The sequence below is a fragment of the Myodes glareolus genome, chromosome 7 (assembly GCF_982192425.1).
Source record: "Myodes glareolus chromosome 7, mMyoGla1.1, whole genome shotgun sequence".
In the NCBI taxonomy this organism is placed as follows: Eukaryota; Metazoa; Chordata; class Mammalia; order Rodentia; family Cricetidae; genus Myodes; species Myodes glareolus.
Genome location: NC_142032.1, coordinates 94,620,346 through 94,635,652, shown reverse-complemented (window position 1 = coordinate 94,635,652; position 15,307 = coordinate 94,620,346). Strand labels below are relative to the sequence as shown.

Sequence of the window (15,307 nt, the reverse complement as noted above, 5' to 3'; positions counted from 1 at the left end):
CTCAACCTGTGGGCAGTGACCACTCATGGGGTCAGACTGCCTTTCACAGTGTCATATATTGGATATTCACGTGACAATTCATGACTAGCAGAATTACAGTTATGAAGTAGCAACGAAAATGATTTTATGGTTGGGGGGTCACTACAACATGATAAACTATTAAAGGATTGCAGCGTTAGGAAGGTTGAGCACCGCTGCTGTAAAAAACATTGTTCAGAACCAGGGATGGTGACACGTGCCTATAATTCCATTACTGGCAAGATGGAGGTAGAAAGACCCTGTCTAAGAGGACAAAATAGGTGAAATACACCTGTTATGTCAAGATTTGGGAGTTGGTGCCTGGTGGATCATTATTTCAGGGTCGTTCTCGCCCACTACATAGCAAATATGAGGCCAGATGAGCCACAGAAGTTGTTTAAAAGCTCCAACTTCTATTCCCTTTCAAATGACACTTGCGTATCAATTATGTAATTATGCCTAACTGAAACGACTTGTCATACCCAATCTTGGAATGATGTTGGGTCTGGTGGCACATATTTGTGCTCCTAGCACTCTTGGAGGCTGAAGCAGGATGACCAAGTTCATAGCATGGACTATACTGCAAAGCTCAGTCTCAAAAAACGGTGTGAGGGTAAGAGTAAGTAACACTCAAGTTTCAACTAGATTCAGTTACAAATGAAAATATTTTCTACTTGTCTTTAACATATTTTTACTTATTCTTTTATCCATTCCATCCTTACCTGACATGCAACAAACTGAACAAAATCTGCTACTGCTGGGTATCCTCCCTATCTTATTGGAATAAAAACTGCCAACTCGATTTAACTGCGAATACTGCAGCTCACGTCATCTTTACCGAGTACAGCCTGAAATTCCTCATATTTAAAATGATTTTTAAATGGACTGGGTCTAGAGCACCAATAAACACCATACCACCACAAACGCCACAACTAATATCGCAATAAACTTAAGGAGCACGACGGATGCTTTCTCTATCCTTCAGTTCGGACACAACAGGCGCCAAGTCAGTCGACAAGTTCACGGACACAGTCTCCCAGCGGAAGCGCGGCTCCGCCGGAATTGCAGAAGCAGCAGAAAGCTCCAATTTCCCCCGCACGGCCGCGCCCTGGGACGGAGAAAGGGCAGGCAGGTTCGGAACCCGGTGCCGCCATCGGCGACAGGGACAGACGAGCTTTAGAGCGAAGGCCTCGGTCAGCTCAGAGCCCCAGGGGAGCGCGTGGGCCCCGAGCTGCCTCTGCCCCTTCGTCCTCCTTCCCGACGGAGTCACAGTCGCCAGTAGCACGGCGAGGCCCATCCGGCCTCCCAGCGAGCGTTCCGTAAGCCCACGGGATCCACAGCCGCCACCTCCGTCCTGTAGGGAAAATGGCGCCCATCACCCCATTTCCCTCCCGGGCAATCAAAAGGACCAGCCTCCCTCCCTCGCTACAAAATGGCGCCTCCCGCTGGGGCCCCAGACTCGGCATAATTCACTCGTCAGCAGGGTGGAGTGGTCTGGGACGGGCGGTTCTCGCAGCCAGTCAGACACGGAAGCTCTGATTCTTCCCTCGGAGCCAGCCACTCAGGCGTGGGACGGAAGACCAAGCTGCAATGACGCACAGAAAATGGGCGTGGCTGGTGGCGCCTTCCTGCCCGTCACAACATTTAGGCCAATAGAGAGCAAGAGTCTCCAGGTGAGTGACGTAATGACAGCCCAATGGAGACTAGGGGCGGGCTCCAGAATTGCTATGCGGGTTGCGGGGCCTGGGGGCCGGGCGGCTGTTTCCTGTCCTGGTGCATGGTGGTCGGACGAAGGAATTGTTGGAAAATTTTCTCGGAGGTTCGTATATAAATGTGTTTTTACCCAGTGTGCATTATTCTCCGCCCGGCCGCCGCCCTCAGCGCGACGGCGCGGGCCCACTCGGGCCCCGGCTCTCCCTCAAGCTCCGCTCCCGCCGGGCCTGAGGCCTGGCCGATCCCACGGCCGCCTTCGGAGCGCAGCCCGGGCAAAAGCGGAGTTTATTAATAACCCAAGGCCGCCACTCTGAGGCGGCGGAGCTCGTCTTGCTGAGGACGCCACCTCCCCCCTCTCACGCCGCGCCACGCCTGTTCCCCTCCGGGGGCCACTAAGGGGAGGGAGAGCGAGAGGGGAGGGTGGAGCTCTCGGGAGCTGGGAGGCTTAGCTCGGTCTGACCTTCCGAGCGGAGAGCGTCCCCAGGCGCGCCGTGGCGGAGCTCGTCTGCCTGGGCCTCCGGGCCTCGGTTCACCGCAAGGACCGGCAGGGACGCGGGCCCCGCGGCTGGGGACACCGCCCGCACATCGTACCTGGGTTTCTTCCTATTCTGATCGTGGGCATAGTTGTTCTTTTTCACAATTTTTCTTTAAAGACCTAACATCGAATATTCAAAAATAGCCATTTGTCATTTCCGTTTGCTTTCTTTTTGGCCAAAGAAAAAAATGGTTTATAGTAGAACTTTTGTTCACTCTTTTATTAACTTTTTTCCTTTCATTACACGTAATGAATAGAAAACAATACCACTGCCCACCTATTATTTGTTTAGAATCAAGCTTTGCCTTCCCTTTGAAATATCCAAGTCAGCTGGCATAGTTCGTTGGAAATGCTAAAAATTACAAGTTTCCTTGTATTCAGTTTGGTTCTTAATTTTCCTAGGAAAGATGTGTTCTGTAGTAGGCAAAAACCTGTGTAACACTTTCTTCATTGTAAGTATATGTTAAATTCATTGCGAAGTGTGACTACAAATCATCAATAAGCATAAATTTAATCCTGACGTTTTGACTATTTGGAGGTTTAATCAACTCTACAAATATTCGCTTTCCTTTTATTTTGAATAATTTTATCTGGACTTAGTGACTCATATAATCCCAACATTCAGAGAGTCTGAGATTGGAGGAGTACCCCAATTCAAGGCTACCCATTATTGCATAGTTCCAGCTAGGTACACACTGTAAGGTATTATCACAAGTAAATTAATTATGAAGTTTTTGACAGAATTCACATACATTCACCTTCCAAAATGTAATCAACACTGGGACTAGAAGTTAAACTTTAATCTTCACTCCCAAGACTGAGATAGGAAAAATTACAAATTCAAGGTCTTCCTTTACGACAGATTGAGTTTAAGGCTAACCTGAGCAGCCCAGTAGTGAGGTCCTATGTCAAAAAAGTAAAAACTGGGTTGGGAATGTAGCACAGTGGTGGAATACTTCCCTGCGAGGTAGAAGGCCTTAAAGTTAGCCCCTGAGACCGCAGATGAAGTCACCATGCTAATACTTGGGAGTATTAGCATGCTAATACTTGGGAGTAGAGACAGGAGGGTCAGGAGTTTGAGGTCATTCTTGGCTACAGTTGAGTTCAAGTATAGTCAGCCATGGTTACACTAGAGCTTGTCTCGAAGAGGAAAAAAGAAAAAGAAAAACAAAAAGCCAACTAGCGGTGCATGCCTTTAATCCCAGCAGCACTCAGCAGGCAGATGGATCTGTGAGTTCAAAGTCAGGGCTACTCAGAGAAACTCTGTCTCAAAGAAAATTATTATAAATAACTTGGCTGGCCTGGTGTACAAGGAAGCCAGAAGAAGGTGTCAGGTCCCCTGGAACTGGAATTAACAATGATTGTCTGTCTCCAAGTGGGTGCTGGGATCCAAACCCAGGTCCTCTGGAATAACAGCCAATGATCTTAACCACAGAGCCATCTTTCCAGCCCCCTAAATAGACATTTCTGTTTATTTTCTCTGTGTATGTGTGTGTGCCACACTGTACATTTAGAGGTTAGAGGACAATTGGATGAAGTCTGTTCTCTCCCTCCACCATGGGGGTCCCAGGGAGTTAACTCTCCAAGGCTTGGCAGCAGGCACCTTTCCCATAAGTCATTGTGCTGACCCTCCAGTCACAGGGTTTTATGGCTCAGGTGTAATGTCCTAGTCATGGAACTGTGTTCACAGCTAGGTGGCACCCATATATAATCCCAGCAAGTGGGCAGCAGAAGAATGTTTGCTGCAGGTTCAAGGCCAGCCTGGCCTTTATAATGAGTTCCAGGCTAGTTAGCAGAGCTACATAGAAAGACCCTCCAGAAAAGGGAAAAAGAAAGAAGACAAGAGTGAGATTGTGTGTACCATTTGTACATTTACACTGCTAACTGCAGGTATAGGGGTTCTGAGTTCCTCATCTATGTAGTCCAGACTGCGCTTAAACTTAGAACCTTGCCTGACCTGTGTGCCTCCACCCGCACAATGACATTCTGTTTTATCCTCGCCATCCTATTGAGTATGGAGTAGTGATATCTCTGTGGGCTTGCTTTGAATTTCTCTGATTGCTAGTGAAGTTGATCATTTGTAGATCTTTGGAGAAATGTCTGTATCCTTTCCCTATTTAAAAATTGGGTTAGGGCTGGAGAGATGGCTCAGAAATTAAAGGCTAAGGCTCACAACCAAGAAGTTAGATTATGTAGTGAGTTATGAAGCTTGATTATGTACTTTTTAAAACCTTATTACACGTGTGTGTGTGTGTTTGTGTAAGAGTGTGTGTGTGTAAGAGAGAGAGAGTGAGTTTGCGTGCTCGTATATGTCAAAGGACAAGTTGTGATAATCAGTTTTCTCCTTCCACTGCGTGAGGCCTGAAAATTGAACTCAGGTTGTTAGATGTGGCTACAGTTCAGTGGTAGAGCACTTATGCGCTTATCCTGGATGGATCCTCTGCAGTGGAGTGGGGGGTGCAGCAGGGATGGGATGGAATATTCAAAGTCTCTTCTACGTTGTCTTAGTCCTTTCTGTTCCTGGGAAGAAATCTTGATTTTATACACATGCTTGCTTTGTTATTACTTAAAGTTTTCAAAACCCGGGTGTACTCATACCAGGCATACTCTGCTGCCACTTGCTTTTTTTCCTCCCTATATACTTTGGACATATTTCTCACCATTTTATGAAGATCTCTCTTTTTACTGCTGGCTAGAAATCAAGCCCACAGTCCTGCAGATGGTAGCCAGGAGCTCATGAGAGGTGGTTTCTTTTTACTCATGCTTCATTTATTGGTAGCATATTTAACATGTCTTTTTGATGGAATTTTAGATTGTTGATAACTTTTTCCTACATACAAATAGGAATGGGATCGTATAACTAATATATATCTGTCTATTGCTGAGTTCCCTCTCTGGAATGTATGTCAGTTCCATAGGAGCAATAATCTTAACTACTTTCAACACTACCTTTCATGAAAGAATTCTCAAAATGCAAATAATGTTCTATTGAATGTTATTTATTTGAGGAAGGTCATACATTTGTTGCAGTGCCTGGCTGGAGGTCAGAGGAAAACTTGAGGGGATCTTTCTCTGTCCTTTCTGTGGGTCCCGGAGATCAAATTCAGGTCATCAGGTCATTAGGTCATTAGTGGTTAAATATCTTCTGTTTGTTTATTCTGTGGTTGAATATGATAACGCATGCCTTTAATTCTGGGACCTGAGAGACAGAGGGAGGCGGATATCTGAGTTCAGGCCAGCCAGGGTTGCATAGTGAGGCTGTATCTCAAAAAAGCAAAACAAACAAAAAGATTCGTTATTTTAATTATGGGTATATCAATGGGTCTGTATATCAGTGTTATATCGAGGAATGCCTGTGGAGGCCAGAAGCATCAGATCCTCTGGAGCTATTATTACAAGCAATTGTGAGCTGTCTGATGTAGGTGCTGACAATTGAACTTGGGTCTCTTTGAAGAGCAGTTTGTACTTTTCTTAATGGCTGAGCCTTCTCTTTGACCTTCTTGTATCTTTTTAATAATTGATACCAAGTTGTCCAATTACAGTGTGAATTTTTTTAACCTCCACACTATAATTTAATGTCCAGTTTTCATTATGTCTAGCGCTGAAATGAGTCCCCCCCCCCCTTTTTTAAAGACAGGATTTTCCTGGAACCAGCTCCTTCTACTGGGCTGACCTTGAACTCACAGAGCTTCACCTGCCTCTGCCTTGCAGTGCTGAGATTAAAAGCGTGTGCCACCACCACCCAGCTAAGAATGTTTTTGGTTTTTTTTTTTAAATTTATTTAATGTTATTTTATGTGGATTGATACAAAGGTGTCAGACTCCCCTGGAGCTGGAGTTACAGACAGTTGTGAGCTGCTATGTGGGTGCTGGGAATTGAATGTGGGTATCAGGAAGAGCGGCCAGAGCTCTTAATCCCCTAAACTGTCTCTCTAGCTCCTAAGAATGTTTTTTGGTTTTTCGAGACAGGGTTTCTCTTTGGCTTTGGAGCATGTCCTGGAACTAGCTCTTGTAGACCAGGCTGGCCTTGAACTCACAGAGATCCTCCTGTCTCTGCCCTGGAGTGCTGGGATTAAAGGTGCTAATCCCCATCCCTGCTGCACCCCCCACTCCACTGCAGGTGGTGCACTACCACCACCCAGCTAAGAATGTTTTTTAAAATCTTTATTTTTATGTGCATTTGTGCTTTGCCTGTATGTATATGTCTGTGTGAGGATGCCAGGCCCCCATGAACTGAAGTTACAGACAGTTGTGAGCTGCCATGTGGTTGCTGGGAGCTGAGCCTGGGTCCTCTGGAAGAGCAACCAGTGCTCTCTTAGTCCACTGAGCCATCTTTCCAGCTCCCCCTAGAATATTTTTAAGGAATCTTTTTAACTGTTTTTTTTTCTGAGTTAATAGAATGTTTGCCTAACATTGACGAGGCCCTGGTTTTATTTATCTAATGTGGTGTTGCATACCTTTAGTTCCAGCACTCGAAGTAGAAGCAGGTGAACCAGCACAGGCTCTATGAGATACTGTCTAAAGAAAACATGGGGTAGGGGACAGGATCCAGCCTGGAGCCTATAGTCCCAGCTCTTGGGAGTCAGGCAGGAATGACTATACAACCAGGACTGTCTACTTGGATCCTGACAGCACGGGGTAGCTAGAAAAAGTTGTCCTTTTTTGGTTGGGCGGTGGTGACAGGTGGTGGCGCACGCCTTTAATCCCAGCACTAAGAGGGCTGTTACAGAGAAACCTTTGTACTTTTTTGTCTAACTGTTTTAATCCTGGAAACTTTTTTATTTTTTGTTTGTTTATTTTTTGAAACAGTGTGTCTGTGAGAGATGTGCGTGACATGCCATAGCACTTATGTGAAGGTCAGGGGAATTGATTCTCTCCTATCATATGGGTCTCAGGAGTTAAACTCAAGTTGTAGGATTTGATGGCAGATACCCAATAGTCATTGTACTGGTCCTTGATTTTTTGTTTGTTTGTTTTGCTTTTGTTTTTTGAGACAGCTGTGGCTGTCCTGGAACTCTGTAGACCAGACTGGCCTTGAACTCACCTGCCTCCGCCTCCCAAGTGCTGGAATTAAAGGCATGCGCCCCCAACACTCACTGCCTGGGGTAAGTGATTGTTTTTAATGAGAAAACAATATATGCCTGGTACATAATAAGAAATGATAAATGGTGTGGAAGCAAAAGATTTGTCTTGTTTGGTGCTAAGAATTGAACCCAGAGTGGTGTGTATATTAAGCATTTAGTCATGTGAACTCAATACCCTGTGCTCTTAATTTGCTAAAAAAGTAACAGCCCACCTCCCAAAATTTTTATGTCAGTGAAGAATAGTCGTTATGAATAAATTTTGGCCTAATAAAAATTTACAGAAGTGAAAAATGCTGTACACTATAATTTTAGAGATCATTTCTGTAGTTTATTAGAAATTGGGCCGGTCTTGCTGCAGGTGACTGCCCTCGACAAGAGCAGGGTGCACTCTACCACTGATTCATCATCTCTCTAGTCAGCTTTAAAGTCTTTGTCTGCACCAGGGCCTGCTTCAAGGTGGGGCTAAAAAAAATAATGCCAGGTAGTGGTGGCACACACCTTTAATCCCAGCACTCCGGAGGCAGAGGCAGATTTCAGGATATCTGAAATCAAGACCAGGCTGGTCATAAAGTGAGTTCCAGGACAGTCAGGGGCTACACAGAGAAATTCTCCCTGTCTCAGAGAACAAAAAAAGGAACAAAAGTGGACTAGGGAATCTAGCTCAATGGAAGAGCAGTTGTCTTAGCATGGCTAAGACCCTGGCAAAGCTTCAGCACCATACACACAAAAAAGATGCCTTGATATAGTTTACTCAAAAAACAAAACAAAACAAAAAGCAGTGAATATAGTGTTATCTCTAATTACATCACTAAAATATAAGTGTGAAAATGGACAGCAAGCAGTAGAAAATAAAAAGAAGGGATTTGATTTGTTAAGTGATTGAGAATCATCTTTCTTTCTCTCTTTTCCTCCCTCTCTTCCTCCCTTTCTTCCTTTTTTCTCTTCAAGACAGAGTTTCTCTGTAGCTCTGTTTGTCCTAGAACTTGCTCTGTAGACCAGGCTGGTCTTGAACTCAGAGAACTGCCTGCCTCTCCCTTCTGAGTGCTGGGGAAAATCATTTTTCTTAACTTTAAATTTTATATTACAATATTATAAGAAAAATGTACTAGTGTAGAAAACAAAGTAATTGGGCATGGTGGTGTGTGCATACTCCTTTAATCCCAGTAGTAGGAAGTAGAAGCAGGCAGAGATCTGTGAGTTTAATGCCAGCCTGATCTACACAGCAAGTTCCAGGACAGCCAAGGCTACACAGAAACCCTTTCTTGAAGGAAAAAAAAAAGATTATTTTTGGGGGGTATTGAGACAGGGTTTCTCTATGTTGCCCTGGCTGTCCTGAATCTCACTATGTAGCCAGGCTGGTTTCAAACTCTGCCTGCCTCTGCCTTCCGAGTACTGAGATAAAAGGTGTGCACCACCACTGCCAGGGGATTTTATTTATGTTTTGTTTAGTGTATTCAGATTTTGCTTGCATGTACTACTTGTGTACTTGGTGTTTGCAGAGGCCAGAAGAACATGTTGGATCCCCTAAAACTGGAACTACAGTGGTTGTGAACTGCCATATGGGTGCTGGGAACCGACCCAGGTCTATGCAAGAGCAGTAAGCACTCTTAATGGATGAGCCATCTCTGTAGTCCTGAAAAAGAAAGTTTGTTTGTTTGTTTGTTTGAGACAGTGTTTCTTTGTGCCTGCCCTGGCACTAGGTCTATAGACCATTCTGGCCTCAAAGTCACAGAGATCTTTTTGCCTTTGCCTCCCAAGGGATTAAAGGTGTGTACCACCACACCTAGCTTTGAAAAGAAGCTTAGAAGGATAAAAATCATGGCAATTCATACTACACTGTTGTAATTGTAAGAAAACAGTTTAGTCACGGGGGCCTTGAGAAGTTTTACCTTGACTATCTGTGCTGAAAATAGGCAAGTGCAGATGACAAACCTATCAGAGCATACAGAGGAATTGGCAGCCTTAGTGGAGTATGTGTGTAATGGGAGGTGTTTATTCTGAGAATATATTCGATTTCAAAGGAATGAAAGATAATCTACTCCCAGGAGACTGCCCAGCTGTTATTCGGACTTTTTCTTGAGTCTTAGGCTGAGGGACAGGGCTAGAGTTGTGCTCTTGTCTAGCATTTTGTATAAGATTCTTCCCCAGCACCACAAAATGCTTCATTAAAAAGAAAAGGGATATTCTAATTTATTCTTTCTTTTTCCTTCCCCTTTTTTTTTGTGGTTTTATTTAAGCATGAAGGAAATGTACATGTGAATTGTCTGTTCATTTCTTCTGCTGTTGAACCTGTTGAAACTGGTGACCAGCCAGGCCACTCTTTCCAGGATGGCTTTGAGGAGGAAACATTGTCAAAGGATTCAGCACAGTAAAGTTGTTTGCATATCAGGAACCAGCATGTGCTTGTGTGCTTGTGGCTCCCATAACCAATGTTGGGCATCAGGGTTCAGGCCTTGAATCTTCAACACATGCTTCCACCAGTAACCTCTGGGGTTTATGACAGTTAAGCTTAATTTTGACCTACGGATCTGACTGGTGCTGGATAAAATTCATCTTGGGCTTCATTGGAATTCATTCAAAATATGGAGTAAGAGATAGCAGCCACCTCCAGAGGCAAAGTCTCATTATGTAGCCAGGCTGGTCTTTAACTTGCAGTGATTCCCCTACCTCTGCCTCTTTTTTTTTTTGACTTCCTTCTTTTTTAAGAAAAATATTTTTTATATTTATTTTATTGTGCATTTGGTATTTTGCCTGTATGAGGATGTCAGATCTTTGAATTATAGACAGTTGTGAGCTGCCATGTGGTTGTTGGGAATTGAACTCAGGACCTCTGGAAGAGCAGTCAGTGCTCTTAACCTCTGACCCATCTCTCCAGCCCCCAGCCATCTTTCCAACCCTGGTGACTTCCTTCTTTATTCTCTGTTCTCTCGTGTTCTTTTTATGTTCTTTCTCTTTCTGTGTTCTTTCTGCTGTATATTTTTTCTCCAGCTTATATATTCCAAGTTTTTCAGGCAATATAGGAATTACAACATGGTTACATTCAGTTTTTCAAGTGAATGAGTGCAATGAATAGAAAACAAACAGTAATGATAGCATGCATGTCTTCCATCTCCCTTGCATGGTTAAGCATTGTACTTACTATAGGTGAAAAACAAATTAACCCAAGATATCTCTACCTCTTAATGGCTAGGATTGCAGGCATGAACCATCACAGCTTCATCAGTGTTTTTGCATATATAGTAGATCTTTCCCTGTTACTGTGTAATTTTCTGTCCAGGATTCATTGCCTCTCGTTTACCCACTCTTTTATGAATGGACATTTAATTCCTTTCTAAATCTCTCCAGCCTCCATATAAGTATTCTTACAGAAGTCTTTTGTGGGGCTGAAGAGTTGGCTCAGCAGTTAAGAGCACTGGCTGTTCTTCCAAAGGACCCAGATTCTGTTCCCAGCACCCATGTGGCAGTTCACAGCTGTCTGTAACTCTAGTTCCAGGGAATCTGACATCCTCATACTGATATACATACAGGCAAAACAACAATGCACATGAAATAAATAATAAATAAATAAATCTTTTAAAAAGGAAGTCTTTGGTAGATAGTTTTTATTTCTTTTGGGTAGATTCTAGGAATAATTTCAGTTTCATTTTAAAGATCACTATCTACAGAGGATTTGCAAAAAATTAAAGGTACACACTAGCAGATAATGGGAAATCATTAAGTATGCTCCCTCGAGTGTGTGTGTGTGTGTGTGTTTGGTGTGTCTTGAACAATAAGTTACACCCTCAGTCTTCAGGAAGTGTTCTTGGCTTGAAAACAAGCAGTAGTTGTGACAAAGAGAGTGTAATAGCTGTGATGGATGTGGTATTCGGCTTGCTTTATTTACACTTTCTCAGATACAGGTAAATGGATGGATGCTAATGCTAAGGAGTTGGGGTAGTTACAGCGTTCACACAAGGCCCCTGAGCTACTTGAGGAGAAGAGGTTGAGAAGTGTAGCAAACGGGAGAAATGAAGTGTAATCTGGCACTGTAATTTTGAGGTGGTGTGGTTTATGTTATTGTTTTGAGATAGCGTCTCACTGTGTAGCCCTTGCTGGCCTAGAACTGTATAGATCAGACTAGCTTCAGATTCCCAGAGACCCTACCTCTGGCGTGCTGTGGTTAAAGGTGTGCACTTAATACCCTACCAATAAGTTTCTCAGAATTGCAGAAAGCAAGCCTGGGCATATTTGCCAAACTGTGCTATGTAGATGTTCCCTTTAGCTATGCCATTATTAGTATGTCTTGCTGCAGGAGTTTTAAGAGATGTTTGTTAGTTTTAATAACCCTACCCTGCATATTAAGTGAAATTTTATCTTCTGTTAAGTACCATTCATATCTTTAACTTTTATGTGTGTGTGATTCACAAGTATTATTTGCAGCTTTTTTTTCAAATAAAAGGATTTTTTGTTTGTTTGTTTGTTTGCTTTTTGAGATAGGGTCTCACTATGTAGCTCTGACTGTTCTAGAATTCACTGTGTGCCGGGCCGCCTCTGCCTTCTAAGTGCTGGAATTACAGACATGTTGCCATGTCCAGCCAAGGTTTTACATTTGAGTATTTAGTGTGCTCACTGGTGTGTGTGTGTGTGTGTGTGTGTGTGTGTGTGTGTGTGTAGGTGTGTGTAGGTGACTTTTAGAAGCCAGCTCTCTTTCCTCTAAGGGAATTCTGGGGATGAATCTCAGGTCATCAAACTTGAAAGTGAGTGCCTTTGCCACCTTAGCTTTTATTTCATGTGCATCTTTCCTTGTTCTCAAGTGTTTATATTTTTCTTCAAGGTAGAAAATGTTGTTAGCGCAAATAAATCGGGATTCTCAGGGAATGACAGAATTTCCTGGAGGAGGAATGGAGGCTCAGCATGTTACCCTGTGCCTGACAGAGGCAGTAACCGTGGCAGGTAAGCAGTCTTGCTAGAAAGGATCAGGGAAGTATGGAAGTTGCAATTAATGAACTTTTTTTTAATTTTTGAAAAGAATCCCATACATGTATCCCGTGTATCTTGATGATATCTAGACCCCTCTTACTTGCTGACATTTTCAATTTGGCTAGATAATTTTTTTGTAAATTCTATAAAAAGATTCTACTTGAGTCTCTTTAAGAATTAAGCAACTTGCTTTTTGCCTTGTTTTTCATTTTATAGAAAATAATTTAATATCATTAGCATGCATATATGTAGCTATCTGAAAAATGATTTTGTTTTTTCATAGATGGTGACAATTTAGAGAATATGGAAGGTGTAAGTTTGCAAGCTGTAACACTTGCCGATGGCTCTACTGCCTACATACAGCACAACTCTAAAGGTATGTGCATCATGTGTGGCCGCTGGTTAATGCTGATGACTCAGAACCCTTACCCACTAGACCTCCATCCCAGCCTCCTAAGGATGCTGCATTGCATATGATGCTTGAAGTTGGTTCAGCTTAACTGAAGTTTTGCTTTGATCATTTTGGGCTACTCTTTGAGATAGCTGAAAGATATTCTGGGGAACTAAAAGGCAAGGGGAAGAAGAGTAAGACATTTTTTACTTTTTAGTCTAGGTTGTAATTCAGTGTGTTTACAAAACATGTAGAGAATGTATTTGGTTTTCTTAAAATGACATTGTCTCTGACTTGACATTTAGTTTGCTTCAGGAAATAACCCAGTTCTAAAACTCCTTCTTTGTATAAAAAACTGCCGTATGTATGTGGCCATAGGTATACACAGCTCCCAGGGGTGAGAGTGTCACCTGAATTCACATACACTGGCGTGTCTGTTCAGCTTCTCCGTGCTCAGGGTCATTGGTACTAAATGGTCTGAGGAGAACACAGAGGTGCAATGCATGTAGCTTACTGTGATGAGCCACTCTTCCTCTTGAATTTATCTGATTGGAAATTGGAGGGAGGAAGGATGGCTGAGGGAGGATTTTCTGCTTTCTGTAGGATCACTGGATGTGATATTGAATTGCCTCAGAACATTGAGGGAAGAACCAAGATGAACATGAGCTTAAGTAGTGTATGTTTTTATAGTTGATATTATTTTGAAATTGTATAAAGTTTTAATTTTTTTTGCTGCTAATTTATGGGCTTGAATATTTTATTCTAGATGGGAGACTCATTGATGGCCAGGTCATTCAGTTGGAAGATGGTTCTGCTGCCTATGTTCAACATGTCCCTATACCTAAAAGTAGTAAGTATTTAAAACACAACAGCCAGGCATGGTAGCACATGGTTTTAATTCCAGCACTCAGAATGGGCGGGCAGGTCTCTGTGAATTTGGGGCATCTTAGTCTGTGTAGTGCAGGGTATCCAGGGTTACACAACGAGACCATTTCTTAACCTAAATAAATAAGCACACAAAAACCTGCCCTGACTCTCAGACTTCAGAATTTGCTGCCTCCAGCTTGTCTTACTACCTAAATTTGGTCTGATTTCTAGTCTTTTTCAGAAGAAAGGTCAATAGATGCCAGACAGAGGATGAAACTTAGCCAAGACTCCTCTAAGAGATAATGGCAGAGACACTGCTGCGCTGAGCCCGGGAGAGCATAGACAGCAGTCCTTAGGAATATGGCTGTGGTGGAGCCGAATCCCACATCATTCATTTTCTTTTATTCTCCTTCTTTCAATTCTTCTCATCCCTGGAATATATTCTTAAAACAAGTCTCGAAATGCCCTTTTCCTTGAAATAGTTTCTCAAAGCAGCTTTACTGAGATTACTAAATGTCCAGTGACTCCTAAAGCAGGTAGATGTATTAGTCTGACTCTGTCGCTGCTGTGTGAATTAGCTGGAACACGCTGAAAATGGGGGTCTAATTGTAAGCATTGCTCTTGAGCAGGGGACAGTTTGCGGCTGGAGGATGGGCAAGCCGTGCAGCTAGAAGACGGAACAACTGCGTTTATCCACCATACTTCTAAAGGTACAATAGTTCTGTGGGTGTGTGGGGAACAGAAGAACTGTCTTTGCCTGTGAGTGTTGTCCATGGGAAACAGCTGTTTGTTCCTTGAAGTGCAAAGCAGCAGGTCGGGGTGTTGTTTGCGGAAGAACCGTGTGGCAGTTTGAGCTGTCCAGGAACAGCTTATCACAGCAAAGAGCACAGACTGGAGCCAAGGGCTTGAGTACCACAAACTGACATGAGTCCAAATTTTGGTTTCTCTATTTGTGCTCAAAATGAGTATGTTATTCTTTTAGGTTAAATGTTACAGTAAATATTGAGCCCCCCCACCCTTTTTTTTAAATGTTCCTAAGGAAAGTGACTTTAATGTCCCAGACCTCAGGTTCCTATCTATACAGTAGAGGTGGTGAATTCTGCCTCACAGTACTTCTGTACAGATTAAAGGAGTCTAAGACATATAGTCAATATAGATATGGGAGCCTATGCCTGTAATCGAAGCATTTGGGAAACAGCAATGGGAAGATCACTGTACCTTTAAACAGTGTTGCCTCCATAGTGGGTACCAGGACAGCCTAGGCTACAGACAAAACAAAAGTAAATAAATTGCATAGTACAATGCTCATAGTAACTACTCAAAAAAAAAAAGTTGGTTTCTCTTTTTCTTTAAATATAAAATGATGCTTTTGTGTCTGTGTGTGTGTGTCGCAAACTAGTCCCTTGATTTTGAAGAGTCTTTAAGGTCCTTGAACATATTCATAAACTACACAGGCTGGCTTTGAATTCACAGAGATCCGCCTGCCTCTGCCTCCCAAGTACTCTGATTAAAGGCATGCACCACCATCTCTTAGCCAAAGTCTTTGTTTTGTGTGTGCTTCAGCTAAACTGCATTTCTTGGGATCTGTTGCAATAGGTGTTACTGGCTTCTGGCTGTTTGTATTTTTGTGCTGGATCTAGGCATCTGGAGTTATGATATTTGAGGTGTTTTTGATGTGGACATCTGGTCTTGTCTTTGTTAGGTGGGTGTTCCATTCTTTGGTAGCTGTTGCCCTCTCTGG

General features: G+C 43.0%; 1 protein-coding gene across 4 annotated transcripts in view; it reads left to right on the top strand.

Moving 5' to 3' along the window:
- The first annotated feature begins 1,683 nt into the window (after window positions 1–1,683).
- The window catches only part of Znf143 (zinc finger protein 143), a 39,460-nt gene continuing 25,836 nt past the window's right edge, over window positions 1,684–15,307 (top strand). The window contains exons 1-5 of one of the 4 annotated variants that reach the window (XM_048460239.3): window positions 1,684–1,837; window positions 12,167–12,281; window positions 12,592–12,684; window positions 13,466–13,549; window positions 14,196–14,276. In XM_048460239.3, the coding sequence (XP_048316196.2) occupies window positions 1,715–1,837; window positions 12,167–12,281; window positions 12,592–12,684; window positions 13,466–13,549; window positions 14,196–14,276 (496 nt within the window). In that variant the 5' untranslated portion in view covers window positions 1,684–1,714. Of the gene's footprint in view, window positions 1,838–2,694; window positions 2,719–12,162; window positions 12,282–12,591; window positions 12,685–13,465; window positions 13,550–14,192; window positions 14,277–15,307 lie in introns of those variants that run through there. The other 3 variants (XM_048460238.3, XM_048460240.3, XM_085692885.2) reach the window with 3 other exon arrangements.